Raw genomic sequence first — 19,466 nt, 5'->3', positions numbered from 1 at the left:
TTACCTAGGAAGCGCAAGGCCCTGGGTTCGGTCCCCAGCTCCGAAAAAAAAGAACCAAAAAAAAAAAAAAAAAAAAAAAAAAAAAAGATCCTTTTCTTCTATGTTCTCCCCTGTCCCCTTAAGACAGACTGAGCTAAGAAAGGAAAAAAGAAAGCGCTACAGAATTCTGTTGGCCAAGAGTTCAGCCAGCAGCAAGCCGGCACCCTCCCCACCTGGGTGGCCACAGGAAGCCAAAGTGTTGCTGATTCCTGGCAGGAACTGATTTCCTGGTGCTTGTAAGAACAATCCACCAGAAAACAAAGTGAAGGGCCTTCAAAAGGAGCACAAGAAGGCCCCAGATCCCATCTCCACTCTCACCCTGGGCTTAAACTGGTCCCAACTCAGCCTGCTCTGTGTGCAGCTCCAGGTGAGGACAGAGAGACATGGGGAAAGCAGAAACCAGAGAAGGAGGGACAGGCTCTACCCTACGGTTCTCACAACACGATGGCTATGTAGTTGAGAGATGGCACATGCTTCTGTCACCTGTGCCTTTGACTTGGGACATGAAAGGACAAAAAAAAAAAAAATCATTTTGGGAGCATGGCCCATGAAGCTGATGGCCCAGGTCAGGCACTGTATTCCAAAAAGATAGTGAGAGCTAACTTCATGGGCTGGCAAGATGGCTCCAGGACCCACATAGTAGAAGAGAACTAACTCCCAAAAGTTGTATGTCCTGTGATGTCCCTACATGCACCATGGTGTATATATAAGTGCACCTGCACACACTTTTATTACACATATACACACACATATTTTACAAACACACGTTTGTAAAAAAAAAAAAAAAAAAAAAACACCAAGATCTAATTCCATGTAAGGATAAATCATTTTTATGCTTGGGAAAAGCATTTGCTGCTGCTGCTGCTGTTGTTGTTGCTGCTGCTGTTGTTGTTGTCTGTGTGACTTTGGGCAAGGGAACTAACCTATCTGTTGTGTAACCGGTCAAATGAGATTTGGTGAGAAGAGTTTTCCTCTTTCAATGGTGACTCTAGACCTTACGTACATACAAACAAGGTCTCATCAATCTCTTCATCCTCATTGCCTGCCTCCTTTGGAAGACACCCCCAGATAGTTGATATAAGTTAGACTCCGAACCTGACCTCAGCACTGACCCCTAAAATACCTCCTCTTCCACTGGATAGAAGAGACAGAAGGAAAGAGAGCGGATGGGTGAATCACTGGAACAGAAGATCCTCCCTCAGGGTAGAAATGCTCGTAATTGTGTACAGTTATCTATGGAGAATACCCAAAGTTGCATGAGGCCTCATGGGGGACAGAGGGCTGGTGATTTAGATGGACTGAGAGGAAAGGGGACTGTGCTAAGTCCTCACTACATGCAGGTTCTTAAAGAGTTAATTCCCAGAACAGCCCACAGCACATGCCTGGGAATTCTGCACCCGAGTTGTCCAGGAGCAAACCCTGCCTCTCCCCGCTGTGCTCCTGGCACTAAGACATGTCACAATCCCCTTGTCCCCACCTGTGTCCCTAACACCAGAACTTGGCCAATCGCTCCTTTCTTGCATCAGCATTATATATTATTAGCATTCTGCAGGCCACTCTGTGGCATCTCTGTATCTGCCCATTGGGGACATGGAGGACCGAGTGGAGAATACCCCGAGAAGTGTTCATCACTAGCCAGGTCTCAAGAAGTCCCCACAGACTGGGGGTCTGTTGCATATTTATTCAGATCTGAGACATGTCAGGTCTCATCTGCATCATTTATCCTCACCCCAGTTCAGCAGAAAGCTCTACATAGGATCAACACCTGTAGGCTCAGCAATGATAGACATCTCTGATCCCTCAGCTGGGGCCTGTGACTTGCTCTGGCCAATGGAGTGTGGGTAGAAGGGACAATTCCAGGCTTACACCTTGGGAGGGCCAACTTTAATTGTCAACTTGATATAACCTAGAATCACCTGGGAAGGGAGTCTCACTGAAGGACTATCTAAATCAGGTTGACCTGTGGCATGTCTATTGGAAACTGTCTTGATTACAGTAACAGTTAGGAAGATATAGCCCACTGTGGGCGGCACCATTCTCTGGGCTCGGGCCCAGGACTGTATTAAAAAGGTGAGAAGCAATATGCATGCATTCTCTCTGTGGTTCTGATTGTGGATGTGACTAGCTGTTTCAAGTCCCCGCCACCTTGATTTTCCTGCAGTCATGGACCATTGCCTGAGCTATGAGCAAGAATGAACCCTCTCTCCCCATGTTGCTTTTATCAGGGTATTTTGTAACAACAACTTGAAAGGAGACCAGTATAGAACTTAAAATATGTAGTACATCTTTGCTTCCTCCTCTGGACAAGAGAAGAATTCATATGTGACCCCTCATGGAGCAGACTCCTAGCCAGCCTGCCTATGAGGATGAGAATAAAGACTGCCTGTTTGCCTCAGAGTTTGGGGATGGTTGTTACTCAGCATAAACTGAACGAGAATGACCCTGACCTCTCTCATGTCTCACGAAGGTGGGGTTTTATAAACTGGGTCATTTTGTGTCTTTCTTGTTGCTTCCTCTCCAGGCTGGTAATGGCTCATTCAGAGAAGCCAGCAAGGACTATAAAGATGTTGGAACACTTGGCCATCTGAGCACCTGGTACAAGCAAGAACCAGGCTGATTCTCAAGGAGTGTGTGTGTGTGTGTGTGTGTGTGTGTGTGTATATGTATGTGTGTGAGTGTGTGTGTGTATGTGTGTGAGTGTGTATATGTATGTGTATGTGTATGTGCATGTGTATGTGTGTGAGTGTGTGTATATATAATGTATGTATGTGTATGTGTGTGAGTGTGTGTATGTATGTATGTATGTATGTGTGTGAGTGTGTGTGTATGTGTGTGTATTTGTGTGTATGTGTGTTTATATATGTATGTGTGTGTATGAGTGAGTGTGTATGTGTGTGAGTGTGTGTAAGTGTGTGTTTATATAATGTATGTGTGTGTATGTGTGTGTATGTGTGTGTATGTGTGTGTATGTGTGTGTATGTATATGTGTGTGTGTCTGTGTGTATGTGTATATGTGTATATGTGTGTGTATGTATGAGTGTGTGTGTATGTGTGTGTATGTGTGTGTTTATATATGTATGTGTGTGTATGAGTGAGTGTGTATGTGTGTGAGTGTGTGTAAGTGTGTGTTTATATAATGTATGTATGTGTATGTGTGTGTATGTGTGTGTATGTGTCTGTGTGTATGTGTATATGTGTATATATGTGTGTATGTATGAGTGTGTGTGTGTGTGCGTGTGTGTGTGTGTGTGTGTGTGATGAATCACAACTAGGGTGATCTTCATTCCCATGAAGTAAGCAGAGTCACAATCACAGTCAATGTCAGGGGGACAGGTGGAGGCCTGTGGAAGGAAAGGAAGGAGACCAACAGAACCAGTGGTGAAGAGGTGGGGAGACAGGCCAAGCATTGTGCTGAGATGACCACACTAGGCATGGAGAGGATCCAGACCAGGGATGAAGTTCTTCAGAAAGCAGGTGGATAGAGCAAGATGTGGCAGCCAGAGTGTTCCTGAGATCAGCAGGGAGCAAACTGACCTCAGAAGTTGGGAGGCCACTGAAGCGTGTGACATGGATCCCAGAATGTTGTAGACTCACCACTGAACACACAGAGTGTACCCATCTCTATTTATCAGAATGTTTCTTAGCAAAGAAATGGCCGAGCCGTGATTCAAGACTGTTAAGTCATATGACAAAGGTAAGGTTTAAGAACAAAGTAAAGCGCAAAACTAAAAGGCAAAACAAAACAACAACAACAAAAACAAACACACACACACACAAAACAAGACAACTTAAAAACAGTATGTGAAAAATGACTATACCGGTCATGTTCAGATGTGGAAAACGTGGGTGCCTTTGGAAGGACATGAACCCAGTGCACGTTTCTCTGATCAGCCATGACTCATGTGAGCATGCTCTGTGTTTGAAAGGCTTCAGACTGAGTTTGTTAACTTTTATATAATCCACAAGGTAGGCCTGATCCTCGTGCCCATTTAGCAGGTAAGGCAACTGAGGCCCGGAGAGAAGAAACTTGCAAAGTCCACAGTGTATGGAGTAGTAAGTATTTGAAGTCAAGGTGTCCACTCTAGGATCCAGATTATTTTTTAATCTCTTAAAAATATTTTTTAGATTTTATGTGTATAGAAGTGTTGCCTATATATCCCCATGCTCCACATGTATGCGATACCCATAGAGTCAGAGAAAGGAGTCAGAGCCTCTAGAACTGGAGTTACGGAGGGCTGTAAGTCACCATGTGGGTGTGAGAGCCGGTCTTCTGGAAGAGCAGCCAGTGCTATTAACTTGAGGCGTCTCTGGGGCTCAAAAGGAACAACCTTAACAGCTATGACTCTACCGCCTTTAAAGGAGAGGTGGGGGCCAGGGAAGTTAGCAGCACCCAATGTTAACTGCAAAGTCTGAAACCTGATGACTCCCAAACCCCAGACTCCTACCCTGTACTCTGTCCTGCTAGACCAGAAGGAATAAGGGAACACAAGAGCCAATGGCAGGGGATACGTAGGGACCTTTTGGGGGTGAGGGAGAAGTCGTTGAGACTGGCAGGGAAGAGATGGGAAAATGAACTAGACAGTGTGCTGAGGCAGGCTCACTGGGGAGGCAGGAGGCCAGAACAAGGATACCGTTATTTAGAGAGCAGGATGAACAGAGCAAGGGGCCAGAGCCACAACCAGCTTCCTGAGTTCTTCCTGAGAGAGCCACCCACCCAGCCAGCACCGGGAACCTTTTTCCCTAAGTGACATCCACACTGTCTATATTTAGGTCCTAGAGCCACCCATTGTTTCTGTCCCAGCACGCAGTGGTGGTCACCCTCCTGATTGTGTCCCTCGTGAGTCACACGGTTGAGTGTTCTATCGGGAAGGCTCTCTCAGAACCAGCTCTGAAATGTCCTCCTCCCCCCCTTCTGTGGTCCCCATGTTCAGGCCTGGGAAGGTTAGATGTAGGGTTTTCAATAAAGCCCTGCACGGAATATGATGCCTCGCCCCTCCACCAAAACAAGCTAAGATGGCGTTTACCTCAGGACTCGGGGTCTTGCGTGCTACAGAGCCTTCTTTGACAGTATTGCTTCTCAGCCTCTGCACTGAGACCCTCTGTAAAATCTGTCACTTCTCTGATAACTACTCAGACATCCTAGTTAGTGCTACAGGACCTGGTGACATCGGCTGAGTGCTGGCCACAGGCATGTCAGGAGCTATTTCGGTTGTTTCTCAGGACAACCCAAGATGGTGAACACTATTTCATATCATAGACATAAGATTCAGAGAGGCATCCTAACGCACAGCTAGGAAGGCAGAGCAGAGGCTCAAACCCACACTGGTCCGGTTTAAAGCCCTTAACTTTCATACCCCACTGGCCCCTGGCTCTCCACAGATTCAGAACCACTTTGATCAGATCTAAGTTAAGTTGACAAATTCTTTAAAGAGCTCCTCCCTCTTCTTCCTCCCATTGATGACCACAACTTCTCTGGAGCCTCTTCTGGAAACTGTCCAGATTTATTCCATAGAATTTCCAAAAGCAATCACCTAGCCTATTACATTTTGATTCAAGTAGATATCCTAAAAAACACCTTTTTATTTGTTTGTTTGTTTGTTTGTTTTTCAAGTTGCCCTGACTGTCCTGGAACTTTGCTTTATGGGCCTTGAACTCAGCGATCCTTCTGCCCCTGCCTCTGGTGCACTGAGATTAAAGGTATGCACTACCACTGCCTGGCTCCAAAAAACCTTAACTGAGATAGACATAAAAACTAGTTTTTACTTTGATACAGTGTATCTGCATGTTTCAGATTCACATCAGAGCCGAAGTGAGTTTGGAAACAGATGCCATTTGCTAGGTGAGTAAACGCACAGCAGAGAAAGTGACCAGTCATGAATGCCCTTCCTCAGGCCATTGAACCCCACCAAACTGCCAAAATGGACAAGTTGACAAGGCACCAGAGAGAAAGTCCTTCAGACACTGTACGTGGCGGAAGGCCTGGGCAGGGCCCCAGCATGACAATCACCACACGATGTCCATGGCTAAGGATGTCATTTCTGCATCCATTTGGCCTCCATGTGAAGCTTGATTCTTCTTATCAGACTGCAGGAAAATCAACTTTCCTAAACCTCAGTCTTACCATCTGCAAAATGGAAACGATAATAGCTAATCCCTTCAGTGCCATATTAACTTCATAAGCTACTAATGTGCCATTGCCTGTTCTACATTAATATCACTGTGTCGGTGTCATTTATAATGTAACACCTCTAAACGCCAATTTCCATATCTCAATGGCTCAAAAAAAGTATTCCTTGTTAAGCAAGCAAGTAGCTGGTGTAGTGAGTTGGAGGAAAGTGAAATTATCCAACTCACATGACAAGATTAAAAAGACATGTTTATGTAATATCAGAATAAAAAAGAAACCACAAAAATGGGAGAAAATATCAACATGTCATATATGTGCATATATATATATATATATATATATATATATATATATATATATATATATGAGATAAGGGACGAATATCCAAGATACAAAAAGAATTCTTAAATTCAACAACAAAGATCAAACACCCTGATTCAAAACCAGGCACCAAACTTGAGATGTTCCTCTGTGGACTACAAATGGCCAACAACATACATGAAAACATCCATATCTCCAGCCTTAAATAAACACAAAAAGAAACACGTAACAAAATAAAAACGTGTGCTTCAGGCAAGACGGAGAAAAATCACAGACGGTGTGGGAAACTATGATGAATCCTGAAACACTTGCAATTATGACCCAGCGAGTCCACTGTGGGACGCAGACCCTGAGGAAGTGAAAGGAGAGTTTCAAAGATCTATTTACACATTCACGCTCTGATAGCACTGTTCACAGTGCTAAAACATGTCAGTAACCCAGGCTCAGTGAGGGATGAACAGGTGTGCAAAATGTACACATACACAAAACAGAATACTATTCAGCCCAAGGGAGAAGATTCTGACACATGTTAGATCACGGATTAACCCTGAGGATGTTGTCTGAAACAATTCAGTAACAAGAAGAGAAACACTGGCTCGATTTGCCAAATCCTTAGAGCAGTCAAAATCACAGAAAGGTGACTCAGGTAGGAAAGCTGTTCGAGATGTGGGCCTGAGTTTGACTCCCCAGCATCCTCATAAATCCTAGCATGGCGGCACCTATGCCTGTAGTCACAGCGTGGGAAGCAGGGGCTGGGGGTTTTTGGGGTTTGCTGGCCAATCATTCTATTCAAACTGGCCAGCTCCAGGTCTGTGAGAGACCATGTCTCAAAAGAGATACAGTTGTGGGGGGTTAGGGAAGTGGCCTAGGATAGAGCAAAAGACAAGCCTGGTGACCTGACTTTGATCCCCAGAGTCAACAAAGAAATAGATCAGTACTATAAACCTGTCCGTCCACCTCCACATGTGAGCTGTGCAAGTCCACCTCTGTGCATGCTGTTTACATTCACTAATCATGAATGCAAACTTTGAAACAAGAGTAAGGTGGTGAGTGATTGAGGAAGACACACACACAGACACAGACACAGACACACACAGAGACACATATACACACATGCATACATACACACAAAGAGAGAGACAGATATATACACACAAACATAGACACACACAGTGACTCGCACATGTACATACACAGACATACATACACACACATATACACATGCATGCATATGCATAGAGACACACACATACATATATATACACAAATGCACATATATATACACACATGCAAACACACAGACACACATGCACACATGTGCACACACAAACATCCACACATGTACACACCGTCAAGACAGAAAGCAGAATGCTAGCTGCCACCTACCGGGATTGTACCTATTGGTCTGAGGATGTAATTCTGGTGAGACTAGAACAAATGAGAGGTTTTCCTTTAAAGGAAATTTTGGCTCCCCTACGCCGTCTACACATACCCCAAACAAATCATCAAAAGGCACGGAGAGAGGAAGCTTTGGGGCTCTTAACCATCCTTCAACCCAGAAACAGACTGTTTCCTGCCGCTCACTCCCAAACAACCTGCACTGCGTTCCGGCATTCTGAGGGAGAAGCTGAAGCCTCCGCTTGTGCCAGTTTGGCTTCACCTGTGCAGGGGTCAGCACCATCTGAAACCTCAGGGAATCCTACAAGAGTCGCTCCAAACCGAGCTTCCAAACCGAGTTTAACCATTCTCTAATCTAGAGAAGAGGACCCTGGAAGCCCACTAGAGATATAACCATCAAAAGAGAGAGGAGGTGCATCCTTCTCTCTTCATCTTCCCGTTAGCTGATGTGGGTCTTTTGTAAAAAAAAAAAAAAAAAAAAAAAATCAAAACCTAGAACAGCGGGTGACCAGCCCTCCACTTGCTCTCCTCCAATCAGAGCTGCTAGTGGGGTGATGGCCATAATGCAATGATAGCTAGTGTGTGTGCACAGGCACATGACACACACACAGCAAGCTGCTGTCCTAATTACTGCATACAACTTCTTGATTCAAGCCTCAAGAGAGACAGGAAGCTGGCTCCATCATCCAGGGCTTTTGTGGTTGCTTGTTTGCTTGCTTGTTTGTTTTTTTTGCTTTTAATAGCAGCTCACTGAATATCAACTTGGGTAATGACAAAACCTCCACACCCTCCCATACCTCAGGTTCTGACGCCCAGTGGAGACTTGGGTGAGAGTTGAAAACACCCATCCCCTGCTCCGGAACAACAAGGAACTTACCTGTGCACGGAGAAAGAAACAGCACCACACCATGGGACGCTCCGACCTCATCCACCCCAATTCCCTGGCTGCTAACCGCAGAAAAGCCTAGTGGACAGGGCGCTCTGAGCTGTGTGAGCATGGTTTCCCTGAGGGAACTCCTCCCCACCACTTAAGTTGCACGACAGGAAGTGACAGGGGCCATCCGTTACAAGTGTCAGAAGCTGAGAGCTCCAGCCCAGGGCTCCCTACGCCTGGTAGTTTCCTTGCCGGTTACAGGCGCTCTTTCGAGCCCTCTTGGCTTTGGCATTCAAAAGCCATCTCCGAGACTCATTTAGAAGCAAGCTGTGCTTACTGGGTCCCTACCTAGAAACTTGTGAGATGTCCCAGCAGCCCTTGGGACTGTTCCACTGCCTCCTGTGTGGAGCTCTATATATTTAAACACTTGAGTGAAATAGAGAGACAAGGAAGCGTCACTAGGAGGGATGCAGGAAGGCCCCCTTTGGGTACAAAGAAATCAATGGTGTCCTTTGAACTTCATGTCCTTCCTAAGACACAGACACATACAGAACCATGATTTAAGAGTAACTACACACCCATCCGCTGCTTTCTTTTCACTTGAGCGAATCTGGCATCTCATCTTCTCTCTAGTGCCTTTTAAAAATAGCTACTGATGGAAACCTTCCTTTTGGTTTTTCTTCCTGCTCTTCTCAGAGCTAGCATTTCTCGTTTTATGAACTGGTGGTCGCAGTGGGATGCACACCCAGTTCCCTGCTTTTTACAAGATCTGTACACTCTCAGGTAAAGTAGGCAGTATCGCTGTGATCTACAGTGTCTGGAAGAACACAGCAAACCGTCTCGGGCTGTCAGTCTCAAGCCCAAGGAGGCCCGGCTCCTGTGAAGTTCTCGGGTACTTTTTTTAAAAGTTGAAAAGTTGAACCCAACAAGGTTGAATTTATTCACAAAAATCTTGTAAATGTAATAATGTTTAGCTACAAAGATGCAAGCCAAGCTTTCCTGACACTGTCTCTCGAATGCACAGATTTTTAATAAGTTCTTATCCATCTCGTCCTAGCATAAGGTCAGCATAGAGAGCTGGTTCATTTGAATGAGACACTGGTCTAAGTTCAGGGCTTAGCAACATTCATGCTACCAGGAAAATGCACATACAACAGACACAGACAGACAGACAGACAGACAGACAGACAGACACACACACACACACACACACACACACACACACACACACACACTCACAAACACGTGAGCCCCGAAAAATAATTTTCATGCGGACAAAGTTTTAGAAGAGCTCTCAGAGAGAGGAAAACAGGCATCCAGGAAGGGTTCACTGGACCAAAAGAAAAAAAAAAAAGAAAAAAACAGAAAAATCAGGCTATAGCAGGTTGCACTTGTTTGAAGAAAGAAGGAAGTGAAATCACTCTAAAGTGCTTGAAAGACAAGAATGAGTCACCTTGGAGCTGGCACCCTGGCCACACTCAGAAATATGTGTCCACCAAAGGGTGGCGTCGAATGGTCCTCTGGGTCCTCCTTCCCCAAGTCTAACACCTCACAAGAAGGACTTTTGCTCCAAATCCACTCAGGAAGAACCCCACATTTGCAGAGGCTCCTCGACACCCTATCAGGTGCCAGCCCAGCTAAAGAATGAATGGTAATCTCCAGAGAACCCCTGGGACATTCTTTAAGCCTGGGAGAAAGCCACCTCCAAGAGCTCCAATCACCAAGACCAGCTTTACCCTGGTGGGCATCCAAAGGAAGCCTGAGCTGACAGCGCACTCCAGTTTGGTACATTCCAGTGGAGGGATGGACCACTCACATCAACCAGCCTAGGCTGATTCAATCAAACTTCCAGCTACTGACAGAACGGGGGAAGAGGAAGAGGACCAGAGCAGGGGGCCACAGCATTTCTAGGAACAGATGAAACCGACTAGGCCCTAAAGCAGGCAGTGGTCAGGGAGGAAGGAAGAAGGGAGAAAAGGATGCCTCCAGATGCCCTGTGAGGGACAGGGGCACAGAAAGGCCAATGCTCAGCCATTTCCTCTACAGCCGCTCCCATTCTGACAGGAGTAAGAACTCCAGGAACAAAATGGGTCTGTGAAGACAGCACCTCGAGAGGGGAATAGTGAGGAGAAGTCACTGCCCCGTGGCATTCATTTTGAGCTGCAGCACGTGAGCTCATAAAGGAACTGGGGTGTTTTTTTTGGGGGGGGGGTGTTTGTTTGTTTGTTTGTTTGTTTGTTTGTTTTCTTGCTACCAGACTCTGAGGGGCTACAGGGATTCAGATGTGTGTTTCAATTTTACAAGTAATATGTCATTGCAATACGGCCAAGCAGCACAGGACATATAAAGTAAAAAGAAAATAGCATCTTTCCAAGGGCCCTGCCACAACTCACTTTGCCGGAGGTAATGTGGTTAAAGCAAGTGCACAGGTCTTTTCCATGACAACCAAGGAGGGCATCTTCCCACCCCATTAGGCATTTTCAGCATCTTACTGGAGAACACTTCAGTACAGCTCAATCAGCCCCCAACGTAGGGCACTGCAAATGTGCAAGACGGGCTCAAAATGTTATGTTATGGCCGTCTGTTCTCACAGCTGCCGGTGCTGGGTGCTTAGCTCACAGTAACGGTGTCCCTGTAGGGGTAGTAATGCATCATGAACCACGATCACTGTGATATTACATTGTGACTACTGATTGCTGGTGCTTTGACACGAGCCCTTACCGTGTATTTTTTGTTTCTATTGCCCTCACAACTCTGTCAAGAAGGCCTTAATTTTATGATGATATTCTACTTTGAAGTTTTTTAAACAATAACAAAAGAGCTTAAAACTCAAAAAAGTAATATGAGTTTCCCTTTAGCACAGGGCCTAAGTGGTGCCAGGAGGAATCCTTTACACACACACACATACATACACATACATACACACTCACACACCACACACACATACACACTCACACATCACACACACACACACATACACACTCACACACCACACACACATACATACACACTCACACCACACACATACACACACACTCACACACCACACATACACACATATATACTTACACACACACCACATACACACACACCACACACACACATATCCTTACACACACACTACATACACATATATACACACACACACATATACACACGTGCGCACACGCACGCACTCCCTGACCCATGACCCCTCACCATCCAAAAGTCATCTAGAAAACTACTTTTTCAATATTCAGAAATCTGACTCATTGAACCAAAAACACTAGAAAATACAAGGAATCTTTCACCTGCCTTCTAGGGGGAAAAAAATCCTCCTTTCAAAGCCCTACTTTATAGTAGTTCAAGGCAAATCTTAATGGATTAGAGAGAAATTTGAAAAAATAAAACCATGAAGTTGTAGAGGCACAGGTTCTTGTGGTTTGCTATTTTCCTTCACCTTGGGGGTGTTGATTCATTCGTTTCAACATGGGAAACTACCACAAGGCACTTTCTGTGCAGACACCGGTGGCTGTGTTCCCACGCCTGTTCAATAGCTAGACTTCTAGCTGAAACACGACCGCCACACTTCTCGGTATCATGGGGACAAAGGCTGCTCCTTTTGCATGGGTCTTCCATGCAGCCGACAGCATCTCCCAGTGAGAAGCTCCAGGCAGTTTCCTCCAAAGGTTTCATAAGCAATAGGTTTACTGGGGTTGTGGGAACTTCATTTGGATAAAATATCAGTCACCTTTCAGTAAATTCTATCTTTACTAGAAGTGAACAAATGGGTTGGTGAGATGGCTTAGTGGGTAAAAACACTTTGATCCCCAGAGCCCGTGTGAAAAGTGTGTGCGATGATACACTCTTAAATCCCAGCCCTCCTGCTGTAGAAATAGGAGAATTGCTGGGAAATGTGTGGGTTAACCAGCATGCAGGACACAGGACACTAGAGACAATGAAAGAGGTGGAAGCTGAGAACAGACTTCTCAGTGTCCTCTGACTTTCACATACACACGCGCGCTGAATCCTAAAGGGGGAAGTTAAGTGATCAGTGTAGAACAGGATGTTAGTAGTGACCGAAATGTACAACCATTACCATTGATTTAAGCAACATCCCGACACAGGAAAAGTATTGCACAGACCTTAGGTTTCTAAGATGGTTGCCAAATTTGGGTACAACAAGAGCAAACCAGATTTTATGCCATAGTTGGAGGGAGGAACCACAGGTGTCTGTGGTGGTGTCACCCTGGCAGAGGGGCAGCACCACACCAAGCCAGTGATAGCTAAAGACTTTGGAGCATGTCAAGCTTGGGTGTTTTCTGTGGTCAGATCCTTTCACTGAATGTCTCTGTATCTACTCTTTACTACCGTGAACGGAACTTGGGCAACTATTCCCTCTGTTTACCACGAGTTATGAGGGAAAGGGAGGGCAGATGCCACCCAAGTCAGACCAACTGGATATAGGGTGACTTAACTGAAGAGACTCAGACCAAACCCTGCTCCGTGCCCCAGCCCAACAAGATTACAAATAAATGGGAAGCATGTGGGACAGACCTGGCTGCCCAAGGTCAAGAACAAATAAATAGGAAACTCTTCATCTACAGTTTCAACACAAGAACTAAAAATAAATAGTGCTTTGACACGGGATCCTTACAGATTGCTAACCTGCCTAATCTTCTTGGTTTATCTTGCCAGTTTTGCTCTGAGCCATTGTTTGTATGCTGTATTTTTTTCCCCTCTCTAAACAAATTGGGACCTTTATAACCAAATTCCTCACATTATTTGGCGATTGATACTGTTCTGGCTTGAGTCTGAAATATCCCCCTCAGGCTCATGATTTGAGCATGGATCTATTCCGGGAGGTTGCGGAACCTAGACCAAGGAAAGAGACCACTAGGGGAGGGGGTGGGTCTTCAGACTTATCTCAGCCAATCCCTAGTCTCTCTGCTTCTGGATCCACCAGGATTTGAACAGCCTCTATCACGTGCTCTCACTGCCACAGACTGGGTGATTTTTCTATTCCATCATTGCCACGAGGGACTGGAACCCACTGAAACAGTAAACCAAAACCAAAACCTTCCCTGCCTTAAGTTGTCTCTGTCTGATGCGGTCACAGCAACCCAGAACTAATACAGATGCCCAGTGAACTACTCTTCAAACACCCTACAAGGGCGGAGCTTTCCCAAAGCAGCTCTTTTGATTTATGTCTTCGAACACGAGCCTCCTTCATGCTGCTCCTCTGAGGCCGGTCAAGTCCTCTTGGTTAGCCTGTCGGTTAAAAGTGAAACTTGTGGGTTACTGACCTCTGCTCAGTTCTTTGGAAGAGAGAAGGTTTACACGAGTGACGAGCTGATCGCTATCAGCCAGAGAACTTCCTTACTAGGAAATGAGATTTACTCTTTGTCAGTCTACTGCCGAATCCAGTTACCAGTGGAAAGTCTGAACGTGGGGGTGGGGGGTGGGGGTGGTATTTTTGAAGCTTACACTGAATAACCAGGAGGATTTTAAAGAAGCAATTTCCTTAGAGCAGAAAAACAACTCTACATTTTAATGTTCTGGGTTAGAACATGTATCGAAAGCAAAAGTCATTTTTATTACAATGTTTCTCCTCTGTTTTTTTCAGTTAGACTTAGAACAATCAGGGCACTTCTTGTGTATGTATATGTTCCTTGACCCACACAGGGCAATGGATTCTCTCCTTTCGCCATGTGGGTTCAGTGTATGAAATCCCGGACAGTAAGGCCCCCCCTCCAGTGCCTTTACCGAGCCATCTATCTCATCAACCCCTCCCTCCCTATTGCAACCCTAGCTACAACTACCCGACAGGGCTAGGAACACTGCAGGAAGATGAGTTTGGCCTGGGCCACATACTGCTTGGATGAGCTAGCAAGTCAAATATACACCCTGAGCTTTCTCATGTGTAAAACACAGGTAATGCTGCCTTCATTTCTCAACAACGTGTAGGGAGGACTACAGGACACTGATCTGTGTGAAAGCAGAGCAAATGGCAGGAGGACACCAGGGGTTGTCACGTTGTATTTCCGTACAGGTTTAAATATTTGTTAATTTTTTTAAAAAAAATATTTTTTTACTTGTTTTCAAAGTGAAGAAAGTTTGATTCTCTTTTAAATTCCGTTTGCTTCTGATTTGCTTGTTTGTGGTGGGGTTTAATGTGATAGCCCAGGATGGCTTTGAACTTGCAATTCTCCTGCCTCAGCCTCCCGAGTGCCCATATTTACCACTGTGTCCGTCCAAAGAGTTCAAGAATTCTACAAAAATACCCTCAAGAAATACCAAGATATTAAGACACACTCCATCTCCACGACGCACAGCATTCCAGTAATCCAACAGTAAAGTACTTTTCTCCTTTTTAAAATGTGTGATTGGGTGCATCTGAAGAATAAAAATTGCTACTTTCACCTCCTTAAATCAAAATCGTAAAGGAACCACTAAAACACTGGGAAACAACAAACCAATGGGATGCTGGGCAAAGAGTTAAGTGTCTACACATGGGACAATGAAGTCCTTACTAGAAGCGTAGCCCCTGCTCCCATGCAGGCCTCTTGAGGACACTGCCTCTTTAAGAGAGACTTCCTGGTGAGGCAGAGATTTCCGAATGCAGCTTCCTGGAGACCACATACATAAACAATAAACTCTGCTGAAGAACTGCAGATAGACAATACAGCCCGTGTGGCTGTAACAAGAACCAATTATGAGGGCTGACAATAGCCAGGGCATTTCCAGCAGGAATGCAGATCTGTGATAAACACAGGGAAACAAGTTACCCAAACACCATACACCTGCACACACTGAACGGATCTTTAAAAACAGCGCCTGACCTCTCATCCCAGAGAGAACTAGTCGCCTCCAAATTCCGGCCTGTTTTTTAAATTATCATTGGCCAGGAAGAAAACAGCCAAACCTTTTCTCAGAGCGCTATCACACACGAAGTGCACACTCAAGAGGCCGCGTGTTTCCAGGCTGACCGGCAAGGCCTGGGAACAGCCTCTAACAGCCAAGGGTGTGTGTGTGGGGGGGGGGGGGGTGCCCTATAGTTGAACTCCCTTCCTGGACCTGGGGAGTCCCCAGCTCAAGTCCTACCAAGGAAGGTGAACACTGCCCACTCATTTCCCAGCCTTCCCTGTAGCCAGAGCACCAGAGTAGTAGCCAGGCTCAGCCAGTTGGGTACTGTCACCTGAGGCCTAGGTCAGGAGTTGGGAGGCTAGGCAGCCAGGACACTGCAGGGCTAATTGTGTGGGCGTAATAGGGGAACACTATTAAGAGGGGTTGTGAGGGCAGAATGGAAGTCATGTTCTGTTGTCAGGGCTGGCGGTAGAAGAGTGGCATCTTCCCAACCCAGAGACAGCAGCAGAAATGTCCTTAGACATTTGTTAGTGGTATTATCAGGGGCTGTTCCTGATTTCCTGATCCTTCCCAGCTCTCCCTGAGCTACCGTGAATTCACTTCCTAGTTAAGAGAACCATGTCTCATTGCTAAGGGGTTAGTTCCCGAACACAGTTCTGTGAGACAGTCCAGGAATCAAGTGCGCAGAGTAGTTCTGGGCTCCAGGACAGAACGGCTTCTCTCATACTTACACTGCCTCCTGCCCTTATGCCCTGTATCAGGTGGTCTCTAATTCCTCCTGGACTTTATCTCCTTCTGTCTTCCTTCCCTCCCCCCTCAATCTGAGGTCACACGTTCTGTTTCTCATCAGGCTCCTTCCTGTTGCAGGGTCTTCGCACCTGCTCTTCCTCTCCAGGAAACTCCACCCCAGCTCATCACACAGCAGCAGCATCCTCCCTGTGTAATGTCATCTCCTGAGAGACCCCTCCCAACCAGGCTGTCCCAAGGACTTGACTCCACACCCCAACTCTTAGTTCCCTGTCAAGGTGTCTGTTGATTTCCTTTGCAGAACTTACCACATCCTGCGAATGATCCATTTCAAGTAACATTAGCAAGCACTGCTGCCGGAGGGCTTTCTACACGCCAGAGGGCAGGCGAAGTTCCTTTAATTCTACACTACTCTGCGCTTTCACAGAGGTTATAGACACTCTGTAGGCTCAGAAGGTTAAAGGAGTTATCCCTAGAGCTGGCTTGACAGAGATGAACAAACACTTTAACTGGGATTTGCATCATGGGCTTCTCACAACGGTGCTCCCACAGACACAGGGCGAACAAACACCAATTGTGTCACAGGTGGTGGAACTTTGAACCTGGTACTCCAGATCACAGCCTCCTCTCCCAGACAGACAGACAGACAGACAGACAGACACACACACACACACACACACACACACACACACACACACACACTGACACCCTCCTCTCCTGCCAGCATTCAGTCTAGCACCCACATGCCTCCCAGGGAAGAACTGTATCCTGATTTGGGCAAAGATGGGGCTTGCTTTCCCCAGTTGGGAGAAACAGTCTCCACGAGTGGGCGTGCATGAACACCTCAGAAGAGTTCACAGCCATCCAGATGGGATACAGACCAGCAAATAACACTTAATGTTCTTGAAGAAGTTGGCAGCCTGAAGAAGCCAGGGACAATTTTCAGGCTCTCCCCAAGGGAAATGCCTTCAAGGGGATCAGGGATGCCTGAGAACTACTAGGGTGAAGGGAGGAGTCAGAACAAAAGAGTGAGGGGCAGTGGCAGTCTAGCTCAGCGAGGGGGCCAGTCACAGAGCCTGCAGAAGGCCGAGACTAAGGTACAGACAGTCGGTATCCAGGTAGGAATGCCACCTCTCCCTGGAGGAAACAAACCAGCAGGGGTGCTCCAGAGAGAAACACCACAGGTCAAAACAGACTTTGTCAGGGTCGAGGACAATGCCGCAGCTGTGTAACACTGGTCCAATGCTGGTAGGGTTGGTGGTCATTTCCTCTATATTTTTAATTCCACAGACATAACTGTATCATCTAAATGCCCAAAAAAAAAAAACTGTCATCACAGTTTAAAAGAGGAAAGAAGTCCCATTACTGTCTCCTGGCTCCCTTTTCCATGTAGAAGAAGCCAGACAAGGTCCTCAACCCACCAGCAGCACAGCAGCCCCTCTTGGGATATGAAGCTACACAGAACTCTGAAGTGGGTGGTTTATGGAGAAAACCATGAGTCACGTGCTGCTTATTGACAGTCGTACCCACCAAGACTCCCTCCGGAAGACCCACCTCAGGCCCATGTCATCTTTAAAAGCAAAAGCTGCTTGCTGCTTTCCTAATAGTGTGGTTTGGACACAAAAGGTGTCAGTACTGCTGAGTGGGCACCTCGGGGCTATGGGAAGGGACCCCACCATGACCCTCTCTGATGTTGTATTTCGAGATTTCCATCCCTGGGGAGGTGTAACACTGTCTGTTTCTCCTTACAAAGTCCCAGTAGCAAACCAAAGTAGGATTCCACCAGCTGGGGAGGCAAGGAGGTACAAGGGTCTTAGAGCAGGGATAAGGTGTTCCCTCTAGTTGCATGTATGACCTGAAAGCAGCTGCCGTCTTTATTCAGCACCGATGATGGCTTCTTCATAACCACGAAGATCAATGCCCCTTCAGTTAACCACTCCCTACATATGCCAGTACCTCATAGAAGACCCCCAGCCGACCCACCAACCTACTGAAGGCCATATCCAGGTAGGGCAGAACTGCATACAAATGGCTGGAAGAAGCAAATGGAATCTCAGAAGAGAGTCCAGTGACCCTGCCCACCGCCTCTTTCTAAGAGGGAAATCTCAACAGCCAACAAGGCCAACGGCATAAGCTTGTTTGGGCTGGTTTGCCACACAATAACAAAATCTTTATAAGGCCAAGTATAGTGGAACATGTGTTGAATCCCAGCACTTAGGTAACAAGGCAAATGGATCTTTGCATTCCCTGGTCAACATAGTGAGTTCCAGGGACAGCCAGAGCTACATAGAGAGACCCTGTTTCGAAGGTGGAGGAAGAAGAAGAGGAGGAGGAGGAGGAAGAGGAGGAAGAAGAAGAAAAGAAGAGAAAGAAAGAAAGAAAGAAAGAAAGAAAGAAAGAAAGAAAGAAAGAAAGGAAGGAAGGAAGGAAGAATTATATGAGTAGTAACAATGGTTGGGCTATTTCTAATATGATTTTGTACAAATAGATAATGCTGGTGTTAGTGTATGAACACAGATATATGTATATATGATCATCATATGTAGCAAGATCATTATCCATTAAAAATAATACATAGCATTATATAATGTAGCAATCATGGTCTTACTAGCATCCTATTTAACCTAATATAAGAATTTGTTGGGGCTAGGATCTGGTTCTGTCTGCTTACCCAGCATGCACTGGGCCTCTCAGGTTCAATCAGTCCTCAGTACTAAATAGCTGATGTGATGGCACATGCCTGTAATTCCACCACTCCAGAAGTACAGGCAGAAGTTGGTAGTTATAGAGCGAGTTTGAGGCAAGCTCGATATATGAGACTCTGTCTCAAAGGGGGGGGGGGTGGATCTGAGACAAGAACCCCAAGAATAAGCATCTGGGGAATGCTAGTGTTGTTATTTCCTACCATTGGCAGGTTACAATGCTGGGGTTACCTAATACAGACCTTACTATCTGGACTGCCCCACATGAGCTACATAAAAGAGAATCATCGACTGTGTAAGACCTCGATTTCCTATCTCCTTGAAGGGAAATAAAGCGATATTGCCGTCTCACACTGTGCACAGCTGTATGCATTTTACAGAATTTTTTTAACAGCCCCTTGAATCGCATACG

The 19,466-nt window shown here is 45.9% G+C and overlaps 1 protein-coding gene across 10 annotated transcripts in view; it reads right to left on the bottom strand.

Annotated features, from left to right (window-relative positions):
* Arhgef3 (Rho guanine nucleotide exchange factor 3) overlaps positions 1-19,466 on the bottom strand; it is a 280,270-nt gene that overhangs the window by 155,102 nt on the left and 105,702 nt on the right. For 2 of the 10 annotated variants that reach the window (XR_015639301.1, XM_087587655.1), the window contains exon 1: positions 8,763-8,877. Coding sequence is in view for 2 of the 3 variants with exons in the window: in XM_087587655.1 (XP_087443781.1) it covers positions 8,763-8,813 (51 nt within the window). In the remaining variant the exon portion in view is untranslated. 10 annotated transcript variants of the gene reach the window in all.

Source organism: Rattus norvegicus, chromosome 16 (assembly GCF_021556685.1).
Source record: "Rattus norvegicus strain SHRSP/BbbUtx chromosome 16, alternate assembly SHRSP_T2T, whole genome shotgun sequence".
In the NCBI taxonomy this organism is placed as follows: domain Eukaryota; kingdom Metazoa; phylum Chordata; class Mammalia; order Rodentia; family Muridae; genus Rattus; species Rattus norvegicus.
The sequence above is the reverse complement of the archived record's forward strand: the minus strand, read 5'-3'. Positions and strand labels throughout refer to the sequence as shown.